The sequence below is a fragment of the Otolemur garnettii genome, unplaced genomic scaffold (genome assembly GCF_000181295.1).
Source record: "Otolemur garnettii isolate 467f Iridium unplaced genomic scaffold, OtoGar3 scaffold00223, whole genome shotgun sequence".
NCBI lineage: Eukaryota > Metazoa > Chordata > Mammalia > Primates > Galagidae > Otolemur > Otolemur garnettii.
This window is the reverse complement of record NW_003852618.1, coordinates 660,406-687,588: the sequence shown is the minus strand read 5'-3', so window position 1 is coordinate 687,588 and position 27,183 is coordinate 660,406. Positions and strand designations below refer to the sequence as shown.

Here is a 27,183-nt window from a genome sequence, read left to right as displayed (position 1 = left end):
ATGGGAAATCAAAACCATTAACCACTTCCTCCCCCTCCCTTCCAACTTGTATGAACCCAATCCCAACAAGACCCAGAAAACAACAATATAAACATCCATATTCACTTTATTTTTAAACAGAGGATCATGTACCCACTGAGAAGCAGGACTAAGAACCATCATGAGGGCTTGTTCAAAGTGATCTGCCCTTGTCTTCTGACTACAATGCCTCACATTCCAATGGCCTTGGGGATACCCCTTGAGGACACATTGGAAAGGCCAATTCCCCCATTTCTCAAAGGACATAGAGAAAAGGAGGCAAGAAGTCAATGAATGCCTAGAATACTACCCCAGAATTCTTCCAGGGATAGCATATGACTGACCGCCAGTCCACAATGTGACTGGGAAACTGGACGGAGTTGGGTAGAACATTATCTTTGATGATGTGCACCCAGCACCAGGATACATCTTCCATTAGAACAAAGGGAGCAGATAAAGCCCTCAGAAAAGATACAAAAGGCAAAAAGACACTGATTAGAAATTATAACAGAGATATGATGGGGCCATTTCCCACCATTCCTGTAAAATAATTGTAATTAACAAAAACATACAGGCCTCTTTAATGGAATTAATAAAACTACAGCAGATGGGGAATTAGGGTAGAGGTACTGTTCCCAGAAGGAAAATCTGGGATAAAGGGAACCATGCTGACAACAGGGCCTTGTATAGTTCCACTCTAGATTTTCAGAAAGGAGGCCTATTCCAGAAATGACAGCAAATACCCACAATCACTATGTGGAGCTGAACCAAAGGAAGCCAGGATGACCCAAGAAGGTGTCAGTGTCTTAAGTGGCTCTCTAAATCCAAAGATTATCCATATTGTTTATCCCCTCCAGAAATGTGTAAAATCACAAAGTGAAACACTGGAGGCGTTTTGTTTTTATTTCTGGGAAAACCTGATTATTTCTCCTTACATCTCACAATTTGTATAGGAAGGAAAAAAATGGCAGAGAACATGGACATCCTGTCTTTCACTGCAAGGGCATGGAACGTGGTAAGGATATCCAGTGGTGATGAACAGGAAGTGGCAAGACAAGATGCCTTGTGCCTGGTGTAGGATTATAGCCAACAGCTCTTGTGGCCTGAGTTCACCTCCTCAAGGAGAAGTCTCCATGGAATGACCATGATTCCCAACATGGCCAGAAAAGCCATCAATCCCACTCATGGGGCAGATGATCAGTGGAGCTGCACTCTTCCCCCCTGAGTAACTTAGACTGAAGTAGGGCCGGACAGGCCCACAGAAGGTAGCATGAGAGAAAGTAAAGGTGTGACACCTCTCTGTCACATTGTAGAAGGAGACCTCGCCAGCATCATAGTCCAAGAAAATCCCCACCCGCTGGAGGGGGGTCCGCAGGGGGAGGGCAGTCATTGGGGATGTAAGAGCCCAATATTCCTTCCCATACCACAATGACACTGCCCAGAATCCATTCTGGGGAGCTGAGGTTACTCCACCTTTTCTGCACACTGAGTCTTCACAGACACCTATGGTCCACTTGGCTTTATCTCCCACCTCTACCTCCCAATAATGTCTCCCAGCGATGAAGCATGGAGAGCCCAAGACACAGGGAAACAGATTGAACCGTTCAGGGTTGTCAGGCAGGTCCTGTTGGAGGTAACTGTACCGCACTTGCCGCAGATTATCAGACAGGATGAGGCTGGGGTAGGCCGTGTCTGGATCCAGAGTCACATCCACTGCAGAGACAAGAGGTCAGCCTGAGAATCAGGAAACCCCACTCTAAAACATCTAGCCTTTCCCCTATCTCTCTGAGAAGAGGGTAAGAGCTCCCTGCTAGAGGTTGTAGTCATTTTATGATGAAATATATCATAAAAGTCACTATTCAAAAATTAGTGCTTGGATTAGCTGGTTACCATTTTGTAGCCAAGAGAATATTGAAAGTACTAAGATTTCACCAGTTCCCTTTCTTTCACATCATATGCCACATTATCCATTATAAATTTCAAGTTTTCTTACATGTCCATAATCACTTAATCTGAGAGCTTCAGGGGCCAAAAGTTTCAAAGAATTCAGAATATTATAGATTTTAGACAGGCAGGCTCTGAGTGATGCACTTTTGACTCAACTGTTTTTTTCTTTAATTGAGACAGAGTCTCATTTTGTCACCCTTGGTAGAGTGCCATGGTGTCACAGCTCACAGCAACCTCAAACTCTTGGGCTTAAGTGATTCTCTTGCCTCAGCCTCCCAATACAGGTGCCCACCACAATGCTCAGCTATTTTTTTTATTGCAGTTGTCATTGTTGTTTAGCAGGCCTGGACCAGGCTCGAACCCGCCAGCCTCAGTGTATGTGGCTGGCACCCTACTCACTGAGCTACGGGTGCCAAGGCTTTTTACTCAACTATTATTAATAAAGCTGCTATGAGACATATGAATGTTCACCTCAATGCTGACAACAGGACCTTGTATAGTTCCATTTTAGATTTAGAATCTAGAGAGACAGACTCTAGTCCTGCATTAATTCATAATTAATTTGGTATAAAATAATGAAAAGGCTTGTGGCTTTCAAAGATTCGGGATTTTGGAATTATAAGGGACTGAGAATAGTCTGGGAACAAATTTGCCCACCTTTCAAATCACTCTTATCCATTCTAGGAGATCTTTACTCTCCACATTCAAACTCTTATTCGTCATCCTCTAATGTCTAGTTTAAGACCTACATCATCCTCAGAGTTTTTCTTAACAATTGCCCAAGCCATTGTACTTTTCCTTTTCTGTGCATCACCATGTCATCTCCTCTGATATTTAGTATTACAGCATCTTGAAATGATATGGTTGCTGTTTTTCTGTTTTAAAAGCATTGATATATATTTTCTCATTTGCTCTTCATATCTTGTTCAGAAGGAGGATTCTAAAACATGATCTCTCAGAAATCAAAGCTCAGACAGGCTAAATGACTCTCACAAAAGTTTCGAGACAGGCAACCTATGGAGGTGACCAAGAACCTTAGAACCCTCTTTCAACAATCTGTCCACAATGGCTACCTATCTCTTTCTTGTGTCATGGGTATATCTCATACCTCCAACCAAACAATGCAAACTGCAAGAGTAGAATTTCTCATACTCTGTGTTCCCTCTAAAGTACCCTGCACAAATATCAGACAATGTAGGATGCTATGTAAGGTACTCAGTTCATATTTTTTTTGAAAGAATTAAATATAGAGGGTGCCTGTGGCTCAAAAGGGTAGGGCGCCGGTCCCATATGCCGGAGGTGGCGGGTTCAAACCCAGCCCTGGCCAAAAACTGCAAAAAAAAAAAAAAAAAAAAAAAAGAATATAGATCACAGTCAGTGGAACAAGTGAATGAAGACATTGTGTGCAGAGTTTTTCTCTTTTCTGAAGATTCCTGATAAGAAAAGGTGACCATGGGACTACGGATAGTACATACCTCATGTACCTCTTAGATTGTGGATTTTCCCAGTCTCTCTAAATCACAGTATGGTGATTATTAAGGAAAGGGGGAGTTTCATGCTTTGCCTTGAGCCATAGTGATGGGATGACAGAAGACTCCTAGATTCTCTATAGCACTCAGAATAGGAGGTGAACTCCATTACTCTTGCTTGTCACAAATCAATTAGCCCCTGAGGCTAAGCAGGCAGAGCAGTGTACCATTCATATCTATAGTTAGGTTTACAAGGATTTTTACTCCTTACCCTAGTATGGTTTTGTCTCCTATCACCTACCTGAATATAATTGAGCCTCTCTCAATTCTGAAAAAAAAAACAAAGAGAAAATAAATTTTGGAAGTCACATGAGTATTTCCAGGAAATATATTATTGAGGAAACTTTGGTTAGTCATCATAAAGCAATGGTCTCCACTAGAAACCTCAGAACCACTGTTGCCAGCCACACACTGATTTCATACAATGTATGACTCTATCAACCAGCCAGAGCTTAGAGGGATGAGGGATTAGGAACCTTGAATAGACAGATAAGCCCATGACTGAGACTGGTGGAATATGGGGTCAAACTGAGCTAAGATCAAGGATTCCAGCCTCCAGCAAGCCTGTAGGCTCTGCAGAGGGAAACCCAGTTCCAAGCCCACATCATATGCCCCTCTTAGCTATCGTAAGTTATCTCTGTTTTAGGAGCTGCGTAGCTCAAGTGACAACCATTGCCACTCAGGGCAAATAAGACCATTCACTTATAAGGTACTTTAAAGTGACAAAGCATATTCATATATGATCTCATTAAGAGCAGAAGTAAATGAGAGCAAATCAAAGAAAAGTCATACCTGAACTAATCACTTTTGGTATTATACACTATATTGAGTGGAGTTTCTCACTATTTGTCTTGCTTGTCCTCCACAAGGAAAGTTCCCTACTCTATGTTGCTAACTCCCAAGTACACATCTGAAAAGATGCAATACAAATAAGGATTTAACATATACAATATGGGAAATAATCAAATGTGAGGGTAATTTGTAATAAATAATAAAAAGGTTTACTTGTATCTAAGGATTTCAGACTGCCTGCCTAGGAACTTAGTATTCAATATGTAGCCAGCTTCAAACTGAATGTGGCTCAGGAGCAAGAATTTAGATCTGGGAAAGCTTCTCAAAATGCCCAGGAAACTTTTATTTAATAAACATAAATATAGGACTTATTATGTGTCAGGTTTCATTTTAAAGATGTTAGAAATGGTAAATAATGTTAATCCTTATAACCTTAAAAGGTAATAAATATTATTCAACTGTTTTTTTTTTTTGCAGTTTTTTTTCTGGCCAGGGCTGGGTTTGAACCTGTCACCTCTGGCATATGGGGACGGCATCCTACTCCTTTGAGCCACAGGCACCGCCCCAAAAGGTAATAAATATTATTTTTCTCACTTCACTGATGAGGTGTTGACTCAGTCTGTGCTGCTCAGTTGCTCCTGTCCCACTAGGCACCTGTGCCACAGGAGGAAAAATGGGCTCAAGTTGGCACCTGTGGCTCAAAGGAGTAGGATGCCAGCCCCATATACTGGAGGTGGTGGGCTCAAACCCAGCCCCAGCCAAAAACTCCACAAAAAAAAAAAAAAGGGCTCAAGTGAAACTCAACTAGGACAGTTTTTGTTCACTTTCTTTCCTAATTAAAATTAATCAAATTAATTCTGGATTAATTTTTAGATTATTTTTCTCCTCCATTAATGTAAATGGAGAACTGATTGAATATAGTGAACAGACTTCAAATTAGAAAAAAAGGTTATTAATTGAAAAAGCTAATAAGACTACAAGGAAGATGTAAATTATCAGGGGAGGCTGGCCAGTGGGTATCACTCTTGTCCTATTTCCCACACTTTTAATGTAGATGCTTTTTTTTTTTTTTTTTTTTTTTTTTTTTGAGACAGAGCCTCAAGCTGTCCCCCTGGGCAGAGTGCCATGGCATTACAGCTCACAGCAACCTCCAACTCCTGGGCTCAAGCGAGTCTCCTGCCTCCGCCTCCCAAGTAGCTGGGACCACAGGCGCCCACCACAACGCCCGGCTATTTTTTTTGGTTGCAGCCATCGTTGTTGTTTGGCGGGTCCGGGCTGGGGATTCGAACCCGCCACCTTAGGTGTACGTGGCTGGCGCCTTAGCCGGTTGAGCTATAGGCGCCGAGCCTGTAGATGCTTTTCTCAAGAAAACATCAATATCCATAGCCCAGAAGATAGATAAATTTACCTTGGATTTTCTCCATATCTGACTGCATTTTTTCTAAGGAGAGAAAAGAAGATATTCAGTTTGCATCCCACTATCTGACTAGAACATATATCCCTTCAAACAATACAAAGATATTTAAACTATAAACCCATTTCCCTCCTTACACCTCTCCTCACATTACCTGTGAATTGCTTCAGACTCTCCGTCAAGAATAGACATTTTTGGGCAAAAATATGGATTTTCTCTTGCAGATCTGGAGGTGTGATCCAGGGTTCAGGGATCCTGATTCTTTCTGCCCTAAATTAGAAAAAAAAAAGTAAATCCCTCCCTAATTCCATGACCTTCCAGGGGCCATAACAGGGTCTAGACTAAGGGTCTAGACTAAAGTGTCCAACATAGGTGGACAACCTTTAAAACCAGCCACTACAGCTATTCCCATTTTCTCCTTCTAGGCTATGATCTTCTAGACCAGAACAAGGGAGACATCTTACTCACTCCTGTATCCCTCAAAGCACTCTTAGCTCATTGCTTTTCAAATAGCAAGTATTCATTTCAGAAAGATTCACTGAATTTAATTGATTATGAGGCTGACCTTGCCAGAAAGCACTATATTCTATGACAGTCCTTGATATTCATGGTGGGCAACTATCCAGAATCCTCAAGTTCCCAAATGGCATCTTCAAACAGATAGGCACTCTGACCAACAATACCCGATTCCCCCTCACCCCCTGCAAAGGAGTCTATGGAAAAGACTGCTAGTTGCTTACCTAATACCTCCTCTCTCATCTTTCACTTTTTATGGTTCATGGTTGCCCAGTGTTCCTTTTAGCTACCCTTGTGACTGAGTCTGGCCTCTGAGAAGTAGGAAATATTTCATAGTATTTTGAGAAGTCTGTTTAAAAACGAATGTTATACAATTTATCTCCTTCTTTCTGGCTGGCTTTCAACCAGCTATGGATTAGACTATATCAGGACTATAACTTGAAGACAGAAGAATAGGCAGCCCCAGGCTACCTAACTGCACACTTCGTATATGGCGAGAAAAATTTGTATTATGTTTAAGCCTTAAGCCAATGAAATTTTGGGTTTCTTATCTCATATAACCAAACCCAATGCTTAATGTCACAAACTGCAGAGTGTAAGATCTACCTCTATGTTAGGTTAGAATTAGACTGATATCAAAAAAAGGTATGTAAAGATAGGACTGATACAAGTTCCAACTCACTTCCATTCCAGGAGCCCTTGGGAAGCTCAATTCTATCAACAAGATTCTACCCACAGAGATCTCCTAGGCAACATATGCATCTATGAGGTGCTACCCCATCTCCCCAAATGCTTCCACATAGTCAAGCTGCATTTTCCTCAGGAGGGTTTTCACCACTCAGTATTTAATCACTTCAAAGTCTAGCTTCCTCCAAGTCAGTCTCCTCCCTTGAAGGCACTCTTGTACGGAGTACTAAACATCATTTTCCCACAGCTTATCCCATGTTCATGCCATGCTTCCCGCTAATATTACTTTGCCCTAGCTTATTCAAGCTCTCCCTCTCCAGTCATGTTCCAACTCCCAGGGAGCTCTTTCCCACCTTTTGTTTAATGGTGGAAAAATAAATAAAATAAGATCCAGAGACTGGGTGGCTTATCAGTAATTATATAATTCTAGGCCAGTCACCCCTTCCTTAGGCCTCATTTTCTCCATTATAGAAAAGAGAGAGAGAGAGAACACAAAATGGAAGGATTTTAACATGCACAGGAAGCAACAGCCATAGGTTACCTTGTACTCTGCCCAAGTCCCTGGAAGGGGTCCTGTTACCCTTTCCATATAAGTGTCCTCATATCCCTAAATCCACCAGCAGCCTCCCAAGTGAACACCCCTACTCCACACTTTGTCAATGACTCCTGAGTTTTACTGAGAAGAGCTATGGTCCACCTAGTTCCTTGCTACTAGTGACTCTCTTCAGGAACGGGTGGAGTATGTCTCATTTTGGTAAGATGTCTACCCTAGGCTCTGGGCTGCTTTCAGGATTTACAAATGTAAGGGAGATAAGTCTTTCCATGCTTGATTTAACCCTTGGGAGAAAAAACTGTACCTGCTCAATGTGTCCCCGATGTCCTGTAAGAGAAAGGAAAAGGATAACCATAAGGAGTTATTCATAACTAAAGTTTTCTTTCATAGATGTTTGTTGAAAATCCAACTATGGACTGGTTCTCCTGGGAGAAACCAAAAACAAGGCTCACTGAACAACGTATAGCCTTAAGGATCTGGGAATCGAGCAGAAGAGACTGAAGTACACACTGTATGTTATACCAGCATTTTCCATGCCCTCTTTCTGCACTCACCATTGACTGGTCAAGAAACTCATGATTTCAAAATTTACCAACTCAAGCACCCTGTACCTCAACTGCCTACCTGTCCTGCTTGCTTTTCACTGTGAAATAATATCAAATTCACAGAAAAGCTGCTATACACATAACTCCTATATATCCTTTTCCCAGACTTATCAACTTTTAATTGTTAATTTTTCATTTTATGTCTCTCTCCTATCATATATATGATTTATAACATATTTATCTTCAAACCTTTTGAGGGGTCATTGCTTAGATTACATCTCTATATGTCATTCCTAAGAACAATTTCTTTTGTAAGTACAGTATCATTAGTGATATGCTTATCACACATATTCTAATTTAATCAATTGTCTTAATAATTTTGTTACAGCTACCCCACACTGGTCCCCTTTTTGGTAACATTACCCAGGAGCATTCACTGCATTTAGTTATCATGACACGTGTCTTTAACGGAAACAGTTCCTCAACACTAATTTGTCTTTCATGGCATTGAAATTGTTTAATACAAGCCACTTTATACAATGTCCCTCTACTTTGTCAGATAATTTCCTCACGATTTAAATTCAAGTTGTACCATGGCTCATAGGAAACTGAGGTAGGAGGACTGCACGAACCCAGGAGTTTGAGACAAGCCTAAGCAAGAGCAAGACCCCCATCTCTACTAAAAATAGGAAAATCAGTGTGGCATTGTATCAGATGCCTATCATTAAAGCTAATTGGGAGGCTAAAGGAGGAAAATCACTTGAACCCAAAAGTCTGAGGTTGCTGTGAGCCAGTGGTTCTCAACTTTCCTAATGCCGCAATGTGAGGAACTGTATTAAAGGGTCACGGTATTAGGAAGGTTGAGAACCACTGCTGTGAGCTATGATGACACCATAGCACTGTGGCCTGGGTAACAGAGTGAGTCTCTGTCTCAAAAAAAAAAAAAAAAAATTCAAGTTGTACCATCTTTGACCAGAATATGCTGTTTCCTTCTAAAGGTATATTATATCCCCTTATTGGTGATATTAATTTTGATCACTGTATAGTTACTAATTTCCTATTTGTAATAAGTAATCTATAAAGGACAGTTCTAGTCTTCATCAAACTTTCCCCCTTACATATAGCATCCATTGATAATTTGTCTAAATCAATTTTTATCATGATTGCTAAATGGTCACTTTCTAACTTCAAAATTCCTTCTATATTGCTTAGTTTCCAATGAAAGGAAGAATTTTCCCTTATTCATTATTAATATGAACTTACAGATTCTTATTTTATTCAATTCATTGAATAAAATAAAATAAAAGACACATATCATGATAACTAAATGCAGTGAATGATCCTGGGTAATGTTACCAAAGGGGGAAGAGGGTGGGGTAGCTATAACAAGATGGTTGATTCCCCAGGTGCTGTGAGTTAGATAAGCATATCACTCTTCAGTTTTCTTTTTTTTTTTTTTTGAGACAGAGCCTTAAGCTATCCCCCTGGGTAGAGTGCTGTAGCATCATAGCTCACAGCAACCTCCAGCTCCTGGGCTCAAGCAAGTCTCCTGCTTCAGCCTCCCAAGTAGCTGGGACCACAGGCACCCGCCACAATGCCTGGCTATTTTTTGGTTGCAGCTGTCATTGTTGTTTTTGGCGGGCCCGGGCCTTAGCCACTTGAGCCACAGGCGCCAAGCCACTATTCAGTTTTCTATATAAGAACTACTGTTCTTATACATTTTGGTATTTAAACAGTCTGGACTTAATGCTGGGCACAGTGGCTCATACCTGTAATCCTGCACTCCGGGAGGCCCTTGAGTTTAGGAATTCAAGATCTGCCTCAGCAAGAGCAAGACCCAATCACTAAATATGGCCAGGCATTATGGTGAGCACCTTTAGTCCCAGCTATTCCAGAGGCTAAGGCAAGAGGATCACTTGAGCCTAAGAGTTTGAGGTTGCTGTGAGCTATGACACCATTGCACTCTACTGAGGGCAACAAAAGGAGACTGTCTCAAAAAAAAAAATAAATAAAAGTGTAGACTTAGCCAGAGTTTTTGTCACTCCCTCCTCTATGACCTCCTATCTCATTCTCCCCATCCCCATTTTTTTGGTTTCCTTTGCAAAAATAAGCAGATACATATTTTCCAATTATTTTTTTCTTACACAAAAAGTCACATACTCTATAATTTCACTTTGATCTTTTCACATAGAAATATACGCCAGGAACCACTTCATAATGGTTCATCAGTATCTTATTTTTTTTCAGTTGCATAGTATTCCATGTGTATCATTGTGTATAAATGCAAAATTACCTAAAACAATCCCCTAGGTTTACAAGTTAGGCTATTTCTAATATTTTGCAATTGCAAAAATGTTACAGAAAATAAGCTTGTGCATATGTATTTTAAGAGACAGGACCTTGTTCTGTCTCCCAGAATGCAGTGCAGTGGTGTCACATAGCTCACGGCAATCTCAAACTCCTGTGCTGAAATGATCCTCTCCCTCTGCTTCCTAAAGTGCTGGCATGAGCCACCCTGCCTGGCCATTGTGCATATACGAATATATAGTATGTTCAAACATGTTTTCATACTTAGGTATATTCAAGGCAAATTCCTAGAAGAATTGTTTTTCCTTTTAGATACAGTGCGTCGCCTAGACTAGATGCAATGGTGTCATCATAGCACACTGCAACCTCAAACTTTTAGATTCAAATAATCCTCCTGCCTCAGCCTGCAGAGTAGCTGGGACTACAGGCATGTGCCACCAAACCCAGATAATTTTTCTATTTTTTGTAGAAACAGGATCTCGGTCTTGTTCTACCTGGTCAGATCTCAAGCAATCCTCTCACCTCGGCCTCCCAGAGTACTCAGATTACAGGTATGAGCTACCACACCTGACCTAGACTCTTTTTTCAATTGACACATAATAGGTATATATATTTCCAGAGTACCTGTGATGATTTAATATTCATATAATTGGTAAAGATCAAATCAGGGTAATTAGAATACTTATCACCTTAAATATTTATCTTTTCTTTATGTCAGAAACATTCAAATTATTCTCCTCTAGCTATATAGAGTACCCAAAAAAGTTACACTTTAAGTAAAAACTACGTTAAAATTATAATATGTAATATATACTGATGTTTATCTTTCATATTGTATCATGTATCTTTTATAATTGCACGAGTCAAACATGATTTGTGGATATCTATAATTCTGCTAAATATTGCCAAATTCTCTTCCAAAAGGTTGTATGATATTACACTTTCACCCCTAGCATGAGTGTATCTCCCATATCTTTGCCAACAGTATACTAGGGTGAAAAATTTTTTTGCTATTCTAGTGAGTAAAAAAGGTTATCTCCATGTGGTTTTAATCAGCATTTCTCTTATAAGTACAATTGAACATTTTTCCAGCTGTTCACAGATTTTATAAGTCTTTAGCAAAATGTCTATTTGCATCTTTTGCCCATTTTTCTTTAGGACTTTGTCTTTTCTCCCTCAATTTTACATAAGTTCTTTATATAAGTTCTTTTATTAGAGCTATAATTTTTTTTTCTTCTCAGAGACAGTCTCACTTTGTCATCCTCGGTAGAGTGCTGTGACATCACAGCTCACAGCAACCTCCAGCTCTTGGGCTCGGGTGATTCTCTTACCTCAGCCTCCCAAGTAGCTGGGACTACAGGAGCTTGCCATAATGCCTGGCTACTTTTTTGTTGCAGTTTGGCTGGGGCCAGGTTCAAACCCGCCACCCTCAGTATATGGGGCCAGTGCCCTACCCACTGAGCCACAGGTGCCGCCCAGAGCTATAATTTCTATTTGTGGCAAATATTTTATTTCAATTTAACATCACCTTTTGACTGGTTACGATGTGTGTATGTTTTTTTTTCTTGTGCTAACACCAACTGCTTTAATCATACAAGTTTCATAGTATGTTTTAATATCTGGTAGAGCCAGTTCTCTCTTAGAGATCTTTCTCAATGTACCCCAGCTATACATATGTGCTTATTTTTCTATCTGAAGTCTATCATCAATCTTTGTAGATCCAGAAAAAAAGGTTGTTGGTGTTTTTATTGAAATTGCATTAAGGTGGGCAGTGCCCATAGCTCAGAGGGTGGGGCACACTGGCCATATACACCTAGGCGGGTGGGTTCAAACTCAGCCCAGGCCTACTAAACAACAGTCACAACTGCAACAAAAAAAATAGCCGGATGTTGTGGCAGGCGCCTGTAGTCCCAGCTACTGGGAGGCTGAGGCAAGAGAATCATTTAAGCCTGAGGGTTAGAGGTTGCTGTGAGCTGTGACACCACAGCACCCTACTGAGGGCAACATAAGGGCTGACAATTGAGATCTCTTATCAAATAACGGGTATCTATTTGTTCAAATTTATTTTGTTTCTTTCAGAAGTGTTTTATCATTATAGTAGGTGTATTTCCACATAGTTTTTTCTACATTTCTTGTAAGTTTATTCCCTGGTATTTCATCTTTTTTTTTTCTTTTTGCAATTGGAAATGGCGTATTCCCTTTTACTATGTCTTCTAGTGGTTCTTATCTGGCACATAAAAGCCAATTAGTTGTGTTAACTCCTTTTCCAGTTCTTTTTTTTAAGACAGAGTCTCACTCTGTCACCCTGGATAGAATGCCCGGGTGTCATCATAGATCACAACATCCTCAAATTCTTGGGCTCACGTGGTCCCCTTGCCTCAGTTTTTCTATTTTTAGTAGAGATGAGGTCTTGCTCTTGCTCAGGCTGGACTCAAACTCCTGAGCTCAAGCAATCCGCTTGCCTCAACCTCCCAGAGTGTGCAGTTCTCAGTTCTTATGACTCTAATTGTTTTCCCTTACCTAACTGAATGAGTTCAAGCCTCTAATATAATGTTAAATAGAGAAAGATGATAGTGGGCATCTTGCTTTGTCCTGACCTCAACAGTACTACCTCTAATATTTTGCTAGATTCAGCTTGCTTTTCCAAAGACTTCTTTCAGAAGTACTTTTTGAAAATCAGAGACCCGAAAAAGAAAAAAAAATCAGAGACCCTCCCCCCAACTGAGTCCATGATCCCTCTATCCATCTTTCTCCCCTTTCCTCATAATACAACTTCAGTTTTATGATTCATCTATTCAAATATATTCTTACAAATAACTTCTACCTTAAATAAAGTTTTAAAATCTTAAGAATGGTGCTTTTTTAGGCAGCAGATACAGGCAAATTGAAACCATTCAGAGATTAGCACGGCCCTTGTACAAAAATGACACAAAAATTTGAGAATCATTTTATATTTTTAATGTTGACAGCAGCGCTATTCACAAATAGCCAAAAGGTGCAAAAACTCCAAATGTCAACTAATAAAAAAGTCAAATGAAGCATGCATACAACAAAGTATTATTCAGCCATAAAAAGAAATGAAGTACTGAAACATGTTAAAATATTAATAAACCCTGAAAAAAATCATTCTAAGTGAAAGAAAAATGCCACACAGTATAGGATCTCATTTATATCAAATATCTAGAATAGATGAATCCATAGAGCCAGTGGTTGGGGATAGGAGGGAAGGCATGTTTGTTTAATAGTATGGGGTTTCCTTTTGAGGTAATAAAAGTGTGCTGAAATTTTTTTTTTTTTTGAGACAAGTCCCTCATTGTTGCCTTGTGTAATGTGGCATCATAGCTCACAGCAAGCTCAAATTCTTGGGCTCAAATGATACTCTTGCCTCAGCCTCCCAATGCCTGGTTAGTTTTTCTATTTTTAGTAGAAACAAGGCTTGCTCAAGCTGGTCTCAAACTCCTGAGCTCAAGCAGTCCACCTTCCTCAGCCTTCTAAAGTGCTAGGATTACTAGCTAGATGTGACCTACCATAAGGCTGTGATCTGCATTTAGATAGTGGATGATAACTGCACACATTATGAATTTACTAAAAGCTACTTTTATGCTACAAAGTTGCACTTAAATTTATTTTTGCATATTTTATAAAAAAACAAAACAAAGTCCACTTCACCTGTCTCAGTGACTGCACCATAGCAGTCAAGATCTGAGAAAGCAAAGCACACAAGAAAGTCACACAACAGGGCAGAATAGTCCCACTATAAATGGATGTTTGCTGGGCAAATAATCTACTATGGCTAGGCACAGTGCCTCAGACCTGTAATCCTAGCACTCTTGAAGACCAAGGCAGGAATATTCCTTGAACTCAGAGTTAGAGACCAGACTGAGCAAGAGGAAGACTAAAAATAGAAACATTAGCTGGTGTTGTGGTGGGTACCTATAGTTTTAGCTACTCAGAAGACTGAGGCAGGAGAATCACTTAAATCCAAGAGTTTGAGGTTGCTGTGAGCTAGGCCGACTCCATGTACTCTACCCCTGGGTAACAGAGTGAGACTCTGAAAAAAATCCTATAAAAACGTCTTACATGACCAACTGTGTCTCATACTCCACAACAATAATTTCTTCCCATATAACAGCTGAGCCCCTGAAACTAAGTCCTGCTCATATGCATTAGTTCCCGTTCCCACCTGCCTTCTCAGGAACAGCACATTGCACACACGTTAGTCCATTATTTCTTATAGCTTCTATGTCTTTCTCCACCTAGAAACCTTATAGATTCTATTTCCCACACATACTTCAAAAATATGTTGGCTCAGCACCTGTGGCTCAAGCGGCTAAGGCACCAGCCACATACACCTAAGGTGGCGGGTTCGAATCCCCAGCCCAGGCCTGCCAAACAACAATGATGGCTGCAACCAAAAAATGGCCAGGCGTTGTGGCGGGCGCCTGTGGTCCCAGCTACTTGGGAGGCTGAGACAGGAGACTCGCTTGAGCCCTGGAGTTGGAGGTTGCTGTGAGCGTGATGCCATGGCACTCTACCCAGGGGGATAGCTTGAAGCTCTGTCTCAAAAAAAAAAAAAAAAAAAAAAAAAAAATATATGTTTAACTAGTTTCCTTAGCATCATCTCCACAGACAGCTCCAGAATCCTACCACATCTCTATTTTCTTACATCCCCTCATAGTCATATTTCTTGAAATAACCTGCTCTTGCAGTCTTCATTCACCCCACCCTGTCACTACTCAACTCCCCCTACCATGGCTCCTGGCTAAATTATTCCACTGTGGCAGTTCTGCATAAAGTCACAAATAATGGTTGTATTGTTAAACCAAATGGATATCAGTTCTGATATTATTTAACCTGAGTTGTATTACCCTGTCGTCCACTCTCTGACTACTGAAACATTCTGCTTCCCTGGCATTTAGACACCAATGTTCTATAAGGTTTAAACCAGGCATTCTCAAACTACAGCCCACAGGCCACATGCAGCCTAATTAGGACATTTATCTGGCCTGCCAGGTGTTTCTGCTGCTGCTGCCTGTCCTGCTTAGCAGCCGACTTGTCCTGGGGCCCGCAGTCCAGCCCTCCAATGGTCTGGGTCTGAGGAATAGTGAACTGGCCCCCCGTTTAAAAAGTTTGAAAGGAACTGTGAGCAGGGGTCAGTAAACTTTCACTTAGAAGGCCAAAGAGTAAAATATTTAGGTTGTTAGTCTCTGTCAAAAATATTCAGTGACGCTGCTATAGCAGAAAAACAGTGATAGATAACATAAACAATCACAGCTGTGTTCCAATGAAAATGTATGGACACTAAATTTGAATTGCATATAATTTCACGTAAATTTGAATTTCATATATTATAAAATACATTCTTCTGATTTCTTCCAATCATTAAAAAAATGTAAAAACCATACCTAGCTCCCAAGACATACAAAAGTGATGGGCTATAATTTGCTGACCCTTGCTCTATCCCATCATCCCTTGTTAATGACATTTTATCAACACCTGTGATAACTGTTCACTTACTGTCTGAGTGCCACATTACAATATAATTCAACAAATGTTATTCAATAGTTGATAGTACCTAAAAGCAGACAATACGTGCTGAATGAATAAACAGACAGGCATTAGCTTGTTTCCTGTGGTTCTGCTGGAAGAAATCTACAGCTTATCACCTCCACTTCCAAGATTAAATAACAGGACTCATTGGGCTAGCCATTCCTGCTCAAGTGCTTATTGCTTTCTGGCATAATTCTGGTGGTAAGAATTATATATGTGTTAAATTTATAGGATACAGGAATGAGGAGCATCTTTGAGTGACATGTGGTCCAGCCCTTCATTTCATGAGCAAATGAGGTCACTGAGGCCCAAAGAGTCAAGAGCCTCCCCCGTGATCAGACCATTTGTCAGTGCAGGGAAGGCCTGGACATCAGTTCTTCTTTCCCTGAAACATGCAACTGACTGGTCCAAGCTGTGTCAATAAGAACTTCTAGTGTACATTTTCCTTCCAACATGTCTAACAGAGTTTGGAAAGCCCTTACCTTGCTTACATAGTTAGAAAGAAGACAGGGGGTCCTAGATACTACTTGGCAAAAAGGAGAAGAAAAACTATTTTAGTGGAGGCTATCTTGACAGAGTTCTCTAAACCTTACCTGTAAGAGCTCCCTGGTAGGCTGCTGCTGCTTCTCTTCCAGCTGGCTGATCAGGCTGCTGAGGTGGGAGATGTTGCAGGAGAATTGAGTGATGGCACCATTGATGCTGTTGTAGATGGCCAAGTCCAGCTCCTCCAGGCGAGCCAGGAGACGATACTCATGCTCCTTCAAGGAGTGATATAGCTGCTCAAACTCCCAAACTATCTTCTCCCTTTCCATCTGGGTCAGGCTCTATATAGATGACAGGGAAGAACAATGAAGAGAAAAAGTATCACTTCTAATGCCCTTCACATTTCTCCCCTAACTATCTGCCCCCAGACTTCATCATTTTATCTGAGGATACAGAAACAAGACCAGGTACACTCACTTATTATTTCCAGTCTTTGCCTGCCATGGAAGACTTGCATTGTAATACATTTAGCATCCCTGCCATTCTTCCAACTGAGAGATGAAGAAACACCCACCATTTTCTCCATTTTATAAGAGAAAAGCGCAGTACCAGCTGGGTACCAGAAAACCACAATTCTTGTCCAACCTACCAATTTCACAGTTGAGGAAATGAAGGCCTAGAGAAGTTACATGACTCCATTTACAGAATTAGGTATGTCAGAACCTACAAGTATCTCCAGGTGCCCTGATTCTCAGAGAAGGGCTCTCTCCCTCTTGAGGATCCTCTCACAAAGAACACCATTGTATGCATAAGGATTTGAGTCTATTCAGGCTCATGGAGAAGAGTCTCCATCTATAAGATATATTTTCTTTTTTTTCCTTTTTATTTTTTTGAGACAGAGTCTCACTATGTCACCCTTGGTAGAATGCCATGGCATCACAGCTCACAGCAAACTCTTGGGCTTAAGTGATTCTCTTGCCTCAACCTCCCAAGTAGCTAGGACTACAGGCACCCGCCAGCCACCTGGGAAATGTGTGGCCCGGCTATTTTTTGTTGTTGTTATTGCAGTTGTCATTGTTGTTTAGCTAGCCCAGGGCAGGTTTGAACCCGCTACCTTTGGTGTACATGACTATACACCACTATGGCCCATACACATGGTTACATGGCCCGTAACCACTATGCTACGGGCACTGAGCCTCTAAGACATATTTTCAAGCAAGGAGAACTGAGGTCTCAGCAAAGTGTATGGGCAGAAAAAGTGGTGGGCTTTAAGGACAACATGGAAGTAAGTTCCCTGTCCAGTTCTTTACTGGACCCTGCCAGGACTGACAAAATTTCTCACAAGAAGATGCCACACAACTAGTCCAGGAGTTTGCATTTCAGATGTAAATACTGCTGAATGAGGATGTGTAATATTTTATTGTTCAAAAAAATTATAAACACCTAAATTGTAGATATAAAAAAAATGCATATTATAGGGTGGCGCCTGTGGCTCAAAAGGGTAGGGCACTGGCCCCATATGCCAGAGGTGAGGGGTTCAAACCCAGCCCTGGCCAAAAATAAATAAATAAATAAATAAAAGAAACTCCAGATTATGGGAGATAAGGAAAAAATTTGCATATTATAAAAGTCTCTCTACTTTTTGGTTTTTTAAACAAACTTTCCAAATATCCATATCAGATTAGTACATCAGCCACCTGCCAAGGCCTTGTGAGACTAGGGAAAGAGAGCAGAGTGAAAAAGTAGAAGTGAAGGATTGTTAAGAAAGGGAAACATCTCAGAGAAAGCAACAGGGAGGCTTACACAAATCCACTATTAGCACCTGTCTTCACTATGGCACCACAAAGGCTAATTGTGACCAAGAATTTTACCTATCTCAGCTTTGTCAAGGATCAACTTTGATCTACACAAAGCTAGCAAAATAAATTTTACTGATAAGTCTAATTTCCAGAGTTTCCAAACTTGACTCCTCCATCCTTCCCCAAATGAGGGGAAATCCCTTGGTTCTCCAGGCTAAGTTCCACCTGCCATGAGGTTGTTCCACCTGTCCATAGAAGTTCTGGGTGACATGGCTGGATGAGGTTAAGGGAAGTGACATTAGCCCCATAGAAGAGGAAATGACCAGCAGGCACAATGTTAACAGAATTCCAACAACCCTTACCAAGAGTTCAGCTCGTGCCTGCTCTCCCTGTGCCCGACGTCTCTTCTTTAAGTCTTTCACTCTTTTTAGATGGTCCAGCTGATTCTGTATTTGCTCCTGAAAAAAGAAAAACAGATGGTCAGTTCAAGATTAGGCAGAAGCTTAGCATCAATGTGGCTATTCTGCTTATCACACATGGAACACATATTCCTGATACCTAGTCCCTCTTTAGAGCTTGTCCTCAACTACACTGCCACGCACAGAAGAAAGTCCCAGAACACAGGGCCACCACACCACTCTTTGGCAATTTATGTGTATCTTAAAACAGTGAGTCATCTACCTGTCCCTAGGAGACTACATGGCTTAATGGGAAAGTGACTAGATTAGGAAGCTTAAAGTTGTAGTTCTTCAACAGAAGCATACTAAGAAAATGGGTGACCTGGGTAAAGCCCACTTTCCCAGCCTACTCAAGAGCTGAAAGCTCCATAAATGTTAAGTGATTAATTATGCACGAATGCACTCACATTTAAAACATGGACTTGTGTATTTCTGCAGCTCTCAAATACACAGAAAATACACAGTATCAGACTCCTTGAATGTTGCCTTAAAACTGTTCTATATGTAGTACTTTGTTTCCATATTATTGTCTACTTGTATCAAAGTAACATTTTACAGAGGGTTCAGCACATCATATGATTTCATTTAATCTTCATAATAATTCTTGTCTCCTAACTTTCAGAGTGGTTAAATGACTTCAGCACTGTTCTTTTCTGTGAGCTTCTAGAACAAGATTACAAGAAAGTGTTGTGGGAATGCTTACAAACTAATTGATGGGAGTCTGCTTGATGTGTATACAGTCAGTTAACATCAGAATGTGTTTTGTCTGAACTTGACTGGAAGCTGAGGGGAGTGAGAGTGTCTCTGAAGCTTGTTGACGTGTACGTGGTTTTCCACACTTCTTTTATATTGTCAAAAAGAGGTTCTTCATGGGCTGTGTCTATGTACAATGTGGCCGTGAGCTGGGATACACAGGGGCAAACAGAGAAAAAACAGTGGGGGTGGGGAGACTTCTGATTTCCTCACCAGCTACAGGTTTTCCTCCCAAATCTGAATGCGGAGGTTCTGGAGCGGGCAGAGAGGAAATGACGGTTGTGAATCACACGTCCGGCTCAGCCATTTTCTAGGCGGAAAAAAGGGAGGCCCCTTCGGCTCTCTCCTTCCTTTGTCCGACTCCCGCTCCCGCCCCTCCCGCTCCGCGCCCTCACCTTGAAGCCCTCCACCGCCTCCTCGAGCGGCAGCACGCTGTGGCCGCGGTGCTCGCGGGAGCGGTCGCACACCACGCAGATGGGCATCTGGTCCTCCTCGCAGTACAGCTTCAGGGGCTCGCGGTGCTTCTCGCACACGCCCATCTCGCCCCCGGGCCCCGACGGCCGCTCGGTGCGCAGCTGCTTCACCAGCTGGGTCACGTTGGCCAGATGCCGGTTGGGCCGCATGTGTCGCTGTGGGAAGGTCTCCCGGCACTGCGGACAGGACACGTTAGTCTCTGCCGCACCCCAACAACGGGCGAGGCACGCGCAACAGATGTTGTGGCCGCAGTCGAGCATCATGGGCTCGGCGAAGTACTGCAGGCACACAGGGCAGGTGGTCTCCTGCTGCAGGCACTCGGCCACGCTCCCGGAGGCCATAGCGCTGGCCCGCGGGGGCGCAGGGCATGGGCCCCAGCGCCGAGCTCTACGCGGAGCCCAACTCTCCCGTGCTCTTTCCCGTTCGCTGCTCCTGGGCGGCGCGGGGAGACAAGCGGGCACACGGAGGGCGGCGCCTCTCAGGCCCGGATCCCAGACGCGCCCGCGGGCGGGAGCCTCGGACTGGCCGGGCCGCTCCCTGCGCCTCTGTACTCCGTTGAGGGAGCGCGTGAATACTGCTGCCTCACCCGGCCTCACGGCTGTGTCGGGGGAGCGGGAACAAGGCGCCGCGGACCAGGTTTACAAGACCAAGCGCAACAAGCGCGAAAGACAACGTGGCCGCGTCCGAGCGGATCCCGGCTGCCGCGTAGACCCCACCCCGGCGCCAGCGGAAGAGGCGGCTCGGGGGCGGGGCTTGGCCCGCGCCTCCCAAGAGCTGTTGGACTTAGTGGCCTCCGGGCTTCGGCTGTTTCTTTCTACTGAGAACCCAGCTGCTGGGCCGCCAGCCCTTGGGCTGAACGCTCCAAAGGTTCTGCCTCGGGTCACGGGAGCAGGTTCCGTCTCTGGGGCGCGGCGGTGACGTTAATCCCTGCCACACGCTTTGGGCCTACTTCCAAGCTTCCGTAGCTGACGGGCCTAGATCGTCTTTGTTGGGTTTCTTCTGGTGCCCAGGGCTTAGCTCCTGCAAGAGAAAAGCTGTTTTTGTATCGATACTGGGAAGAGCAGAGGGTGGGGGTAGCAGACTGACCTCCACCTTGTTTGTGAGGTACTTTATTAAACAGACCCCCTCACAGGCACTCGAAATTTGTTTAGGAAAAAAAAAAAGGTTTCTGTGGGGCAGAAACAAGCCCAGTTCTGCCACTTCTCATTGTGCCCAAACACGTTGGTTTACCATTCATTCTGAGCCTCAGTTTCTCTGCCTCTAACACGGGGATGGTAATTATACCCCAGCAAGGAGGTAAACTTCCTTGTAATTTTCACTTTTTGAACCATAACCAAAGACGTTTATCTCTTAAAATAGTTTTGCCTACTCCACAGAGTTGTATTGAGTAGAATATAAAAACTCTTTGCTCCTTTCTGAAAAAGGGAAACTGAAAATCCTGGGTTTTCTAAGGCAAGGGTGGAAAATGTTCTCATGTTGGAAGGCCACATTACTTTAGCTATAATCCAATAAGGCCACATTCAAGAAACTTCAATTAGGTATTCTTTAAAATGTACATAATTTTATAAAAGTCTAAGTACTTAATAATTTCAAGAAATGAAAAACTACTTAATTTTAAAGTTTAACCTGTTAATGACTGTGTTGTATCTGCTTTTTGTTGGAAAGCAATTGAACGTTTGGTTGCAACATGGGGGTACACAGTTTCAGATCATCCTTTAGATAGGTATCAGTCATTTCTACTCTAAGGGCTCCTTGATTTAGCTTAGGTAGAAGAATGTAGGTTCACAGTACTAAGTGGTTCAAAAACAAGAAAGCATTGGGAGGTATGTTGCCAAAGATGTAGGTATTCTATTATATTTTTTCTTAGTTTAATTGTATTTTTCTTAGCATCAAACAATGACTAAAATGTCATCTACTGAGAGCTCAATCAATTCCATTTGTAGTTCTTTAGGTGCTTTGGTGATGTTAACTTGAATAAAATTTGGGGTCCTCAAACTTTTTAAACAGGGGGCCAGTTCACTGTCCTTTAGACCGCTGGAGCGCCGGACTATGGGCCCGGAGACCAGTTGGCTGCTAAGCAGGAAGCAGTCGCAAAAACACCCGGTGGGCCGGATTAATGTCCTAGGTGGGCTGCATGTGGCCCGCTGGCCGCAGTTTGAGGACGCCTGATAGATGAAGCTGAAATGCAAATTTGAGTGTGATGACATGGTTCTCAAAGTCAGTGAACCTTGTTGTAATCTCCAATTAATAAATCTGTAACAGCTGCGTATTTAAATGATTGAACATACATCTGCTCATCAGTGACCTTTCTAACTGGGGAAAATGGTCATATGAAGTTGCCCTTGGAAGAAGTGTTTTGAAAAAAGAGTTTTTTGAAATGCTTGGATCTTTTATTACATACCATATATAGACTTAATTTAAACTTGCAAATAAATATTCACATTATTTTGACTTCACATGATATCATAGGAATGCTACTAAATACTAAAGATTTCCAATAGAAAACTTTAAATAGGTGGCGCCTGTGGCTCAAGGAGTAGGGCGCTGGCCCCATATAGGGGAGATAGATAGATAGATAGATACCGTCGGTGGTGGGTTTAAACCCAGCCCCAGCCAAAAACTAAATAAAAAAGAAAACTTTCAATAATTCAGATTGCTGATTCTGTTCTTAATAAAATTTAACAATATGTTCTCACAGAGTTAAAACTTTGCCTAACACCTGTCTTTGTGATAGCCAAAACACTGTAGAATGTTCTGGCAAATATACACTAAATGCTTCAGTGTTCATTTTTAGTATGTTATGAAACTGGGAAAGATTTATATTTGGTAATCTCTATCTCCTTCTTGAATAATTACTGTTTTCCCTTCATCCTCTAGATTTCTTGGAATTTTGGTTTCCTCAAACTTCCTATTCATTGAAGTTTCTATTACTATCTGCTGAACTAAATAATTATAACAATGTATCAGTTTGCAAATGTTTTTGAAAGAAATTAGTAACCAGGCAACAATTCCCATTAGTTTCCCTATCTCTAGTCATTCTTTTTCTCTGTTTGATTTACATAACACCTCAAGAGAGAGAATCATCCTTAAAAATTCCCTGAAATGCTTCTTTTTTTCTTGTCACTTCTCACTCAGAAAGATTCAAAGTTGTTTTTTTGCAGGGGGGCTGGCAGCTCTGGGACATTATGCAAGCTTTTCAGCATAAAGGCTTAATGAAATATAATTTTTTTTTTTTTTTTTTTTTTGTGACGGAGTCTCAAGCTGTTGCCCTGGACAGAGTACCGGGGTGACACAGCTCACAGCAACCTAAAACTCTTGGCTTAAGTGATTAAGCCTCCCAGGTAGCTGGGACTACAGGCGCCTGCCACAACATCCGGCTATTTGGGGGTTGTAGTTGTCATTGTTGTTTGGCAGACCCTGGCGGGATTCAAACCCGCCAGGTCAGATGTATGTGGCTAGTGCCTTAGTTTCTTGAGCTATAGGCACTGAGGGTTTTTTTTTTCTTTTCTTTTTTTTTTTTTAATTTTAAAACTCTTGTTTTATTATATGGTTAGTACTCTTCAACCACCTCAAATCCTTTGAGGCTACTTATAAGAGCAATAATAAGTAAACTCTTAGGAGGATATTGACAGACTCTGAGAGAATATAACTTGCAATATGTTCAGAGTTAAATGTGTGGGGAAAAGTTTGTAGGTAGTGGCAGCACTAATAAATTTGATTAGATAAGGATTCATGGAAAAATAAGCCAATGGTGATAAAGTTAGCTGTGGAGGACTTAAGCTCTGAGTTCTGTACCCTAATGGGAAAGGGCCACTGAAGATTTGTAAGCATAGAAAGGATGTTTTGATGGTGGCAACACCAATTAGGAGGACCATTTTGGAACCTATTGCAATACTGCTACAAAGGACATTAGAGGGAAAGAATTAATAGAAATAGAAGAATGGGCAGAGGTAAATAAGAATCAGGACAGTCAGTGCCACCCTCCTCAGCTACTGCTAACTAGGAAGCTGAAATGGTCAAGGAGAGAAATGTCTTAGAATAGAGAAACAAAGAGGAGCACAGTAATGAAGTGAGCCAAACACAGAGAGAAAGAGCTGAAGAGATACACATCCAATAAAAAGGAATTTGCTTCCACTTTTGGGAGAGAAATAAGTTCTCCTTTTCAACAGGTGTGACTTTGTAGTTCTCTGACCATTTTGCAGAAATTCTACCTTGACAGAACCCAAAAAGAAAACTCTCAGAATGAACTATGTAGACTAAGAGGAGGACTGAGAATAAGTAGAAGAAAAAAAATAATTAATTTACACCATTCCTTCCTCCTCCCGTTCTTTCAGGTTGATGGAGAAGGAGAAATGAGTTGTGTATTTAATAGGTACCTATTTAGAAACTACTGTGTATGTACTGGGCTCTATTCATTAAGATACAACATTCTTCTAGACCTTGCAAGATAGGTACTATTATCATCATCCCCTTCTGCATTTTATAGTTGTGGAAATCATTAAGTAAATTGTCCAAGGACAGAGCCAGGACTAATGTCCAGGTAGATTGATTCCAGGGCCTGGACTGTCAAAATCAACCCTAAATAGCCTCTCTTAAATTGAGGCAGACCTCTGCCAGGCCTTTTAAAAATATTGGATACTTGTATTGCTTGGTTAGTTTTCATGGCATAGGTTCTTTCTTTTAGGAACCAATGTGAAGAGTTATAGATTATACATGTACAAGTAATCTAGGACAAGGGACAGGACATGAGAACTCAAGGCATACTTTGTAATACTGTCATTAAAACTGTTTGCTTCCCAACATTTAACTGTGTTTTATTTCCTGGACATCAAATAATTGAAGCCAGTGGGGAAAAATTAATCTGTTCCATTCTTTCAAATAGCAAGGGTTTGGGGATTTTCTTTAATATAGGCACTTTCATATGAGCAGAGTATGCCTAGTATACACACTAGATAAAATTTCTGCACTGATGGAGCTCACAGACCACTAGGTGCTGGGTGGAGGCAGAGATGGTGGCTATCTCCAAGATGGTCAGCATCAGTTTCTTACCTCCTGTATACTCATGACATTGCATCATCAAGAGGTGCAGTCTATTCTTCTAATCCCTTGAATCTGGGTTGCCTTGTGAAAGCTTTGACCAATAGAGGATGGCAGAAGTGATTCTACACCAATGCCAGGCCTAGCCTGTGAGAGTTTGCCTTGGCCTTTTAAGATTCCTGAGACACTATGGAAGATGTCTGTATTAGTCTGCTTGGGCTACCTTGCAAAATACCACAGACCAGGTGCCTTAAACCAAAGAAATATATTTTCTCACAGTTTATTTTCTGGAGAATGACAAACCAAGATCAAAGTATCTGTAGGGTTGGTTTCTCTGAACGCCTCTCTCCTTGGCTGTCAGGCAGCTGTCATCTCCCTAAGACCTGTATGTCCTATGGGCATGACCTTTTGCCTGCACACTTGCATCTTTGGTCTCTCTCTCTCATTGTTTTTTGAGTTTCACTCTCACTCTGTCAGCCAGGATAGAGTACAGTGTTACTATCATAGCTTCTGTTACTTCTTATTTTTGAAATCTTTGCCTACCCTAAATTCATCAAGATATTCTTTTCCCATGAGCTTTATTTTCCCTTTCATATTTAGGTGTACAATCCATTTTTAATTTCCTTCCTGCCACTCTAGTTTTCCACTTCCACACTTCTCCCTCTTTCACGTTCTGACCACGTCAACTACTGATCAGAATAGCTACTCACAGCCACAGCTAGAGTTCATGCTGGTGGCCCCCTGAACCCCACTCGTCCTATCACACTCGCTGGTCTATGCTAATGCGCCTGCTCTCTTGTCTGGTCTGCGTTGGCTCGCTTGCTCTTTTCTCTCCTGAGCTCTTGTCGATTCGTTAAGCTTGCCAAGCCGCATTTCGCCAACAGAGCTCGTGCTGTGTGCTTTCTTGTCACGGATAGAGGGGCTCACTCTCTTGTGGGCCAGCCCGGAGTCGGTGCTGGGTTGTTAGGATGATCGCACTCCTATACCTGAGAGCCGAAGAGGAAGGGTAGAGGGAAGAGAGGAAAAGGACGGGAAACGCTGACTTCTAGTTCAGATTGGGAGGAAAGCCTAGCGAGTTGAATCAAAGTTTCTGACTCTATCGAGAAAAAAACAAAACAAAACTTTCTGTTAATTTATAGAGATTTACTTTTCCATTTCTTAGGTTAATCCCCAAAGTGTAAAAACTAATAACGGCACACATTAGGCACACAGTCATCATAATAATTGGAGATTATATTCTTTTGAGGGCGCTATTCTTGAGTGTCAGGATGGCCGAGTGGTCTAAGGCGCCAGACTCAAGTTCTACTTCCTCAGGTTGAGGATTCTGGTCTCCAAATGGAGGCGTGGGTTCGAATCCCACTTCTGACACAATCTTTTTCTGCCCTCCTCTCAATCCGTCACTTTCTCAGCCATTTCTTTTTCTACTTCTCTAGACCTTTTCTCTTTTTCCATCCTAACTAAAATGATGAGGTCTGTCCCCTTCTTTTTTCATCTCCTTCTCTATGTGCTCTTTGCTCTGGTTATTTCATTAAAGGCACATTTACTAAATGCACACTTACCCAGGGGCGCCCTCAAGCGAAAATTAATCTGATGGGAAAGAAAAGACACTACAAGGCATCTGTGATTATGGTCTGGTCTTGCGCTAACGTGTTATCAGGATCGCACATTACACGTTATACTAGCTTCTAGAATTCATCCCAAAATTGTAGTATTGGAATTGAAAGCAGCACGGTTCACTCTGGTAAGCCAAGAAAAAATACACAACATGAAAGGTTCCACCGAGATTTGAACTCGGATCGCTGGATTCAGAGTCCAGAGTGCTAACCATTACACCATGGAACCCCTCCTAGAACTGGCTGGGCACACGGTTCATCTGGGTTCTCATCCCTTGTTTTTTCCTCAGAATGCAATTAAAATATCATTTTAAGTGAAACTTTTATGTTTCTTCCTAATTTATTTTAAGCAATTTTTGCGGGAGCAGTGTTTTTGATAGAAAATCTGTATGCTTCACAGCGGCGGGGCGATAGAAGTGTCAAACTCTGGGGTGGGAGGGTCCCTGTACTTATTCACCACGCCTTCTGCCCAGGTATCTTGTCCTGGGGCGGGGCAGGATTCCGATCTAGGAATATGGAGATTTTGATTTGCTTTCATTTCCAAACCTCGAAAGGGCAATTTGGATTTCAGTCTCACAATTCGAAACGGAGAAAAGCAAAACACAGTATTTCCTTTGTACAGCTTCCTGTGTTCTTTCTACGATATCTGTAGACGCTTCCAAAAACCTCAGAGTATCTTGGTGCCTCCCTTCCCTTGAACTCGTCTCA

General features: G+C 41.8%; 1 protein-coding gene and 3 non-coding genes across 4 annotated transcripts; 2 read left to right on the top strand and 2 right to left on the bottom strand.

Annotated features, from left to right (window-relative positions):
- Nucleotides 1-88: 88 nt before the first annotated feature.
- On the bottom strand, nt 89-20,544 carry TRIM27 (tripartite motif containing 27). The gene is made up of 8 exons (XM_003801842.2): nt 19,747-20,544; nt 18,503-18,598; nt 16,452-16,682; nt 7,761-7,783; nt 5,855-5,970; nt 5,695-5,727; nt 3,736-3,762; nt 89-1,731 (listed from the first exon to the last, which is right to left on the bottom strand). The coding sequence occupies exons 1-8, from the start codon at nt 20,164-20,166 to the stop codon at nt 1,136-1,138; spliced, it is 1,542 nt and encodes a 513-aa protein (XP_003801890.1). The 5' UTR covers nt 20,167-20,544; the 3' UTR covers nt 89-1,135.
- LOC111722176 lies at nt 13,163-13,266 on the top strand. Its single transcript, XR_002771094.1, has one exon. It is a non-coding gene; the product is annotated as a U6 spliceosomal RNA (small nuclear RNA).
- Nucleotides 20,545-26,124: 5,580 nt separating the features above from the next.
- Nucleotides 26,125-26,230, top strand: TRNAL-CAA. Its single transcript has 2 exons — nt 26,125-26,162; nt 26,185-26,230. It is a non-coding gene; the product is annotated as a tRNA-Leu (tRNA).
- Nucleotides 26,231-26,632: 402 nt separating this feature from the next.
- Nucleotides 26,633-26,704, bottom strand: TRNAQ-CUG. The gene has a single exon. It is a non-coding gene; the product is annotated as a tRNA-Gln (tRNA).
- Between the last annotated feature and the right edge of the window lie 479 nt (nt 26,705-27,183).

Coding starts and splice junctions, on each gene's coding strand:
- TRIM27 (XM_003801842.2), bottom strand. CDS start 20,166: ATGGCCTCCGGGAGCGTGGCCGAGTGCCTGCAGCAGGAGACCACCTGC. Junction 5,971..7,760: donor ATCGGGGACACATTGAGCAG/GTACAGTTTTTT, acceptor TTTCTAATTTAG/GGCAGAAAGAATCAGGATCC. Junction 5,728..5,854: donor GAGTCTGAAGCAATTCACAG/GTAATGTGAGGA, acceptor TTCTCTCCTTAG/AAAAAATGCAGTCAGATATG.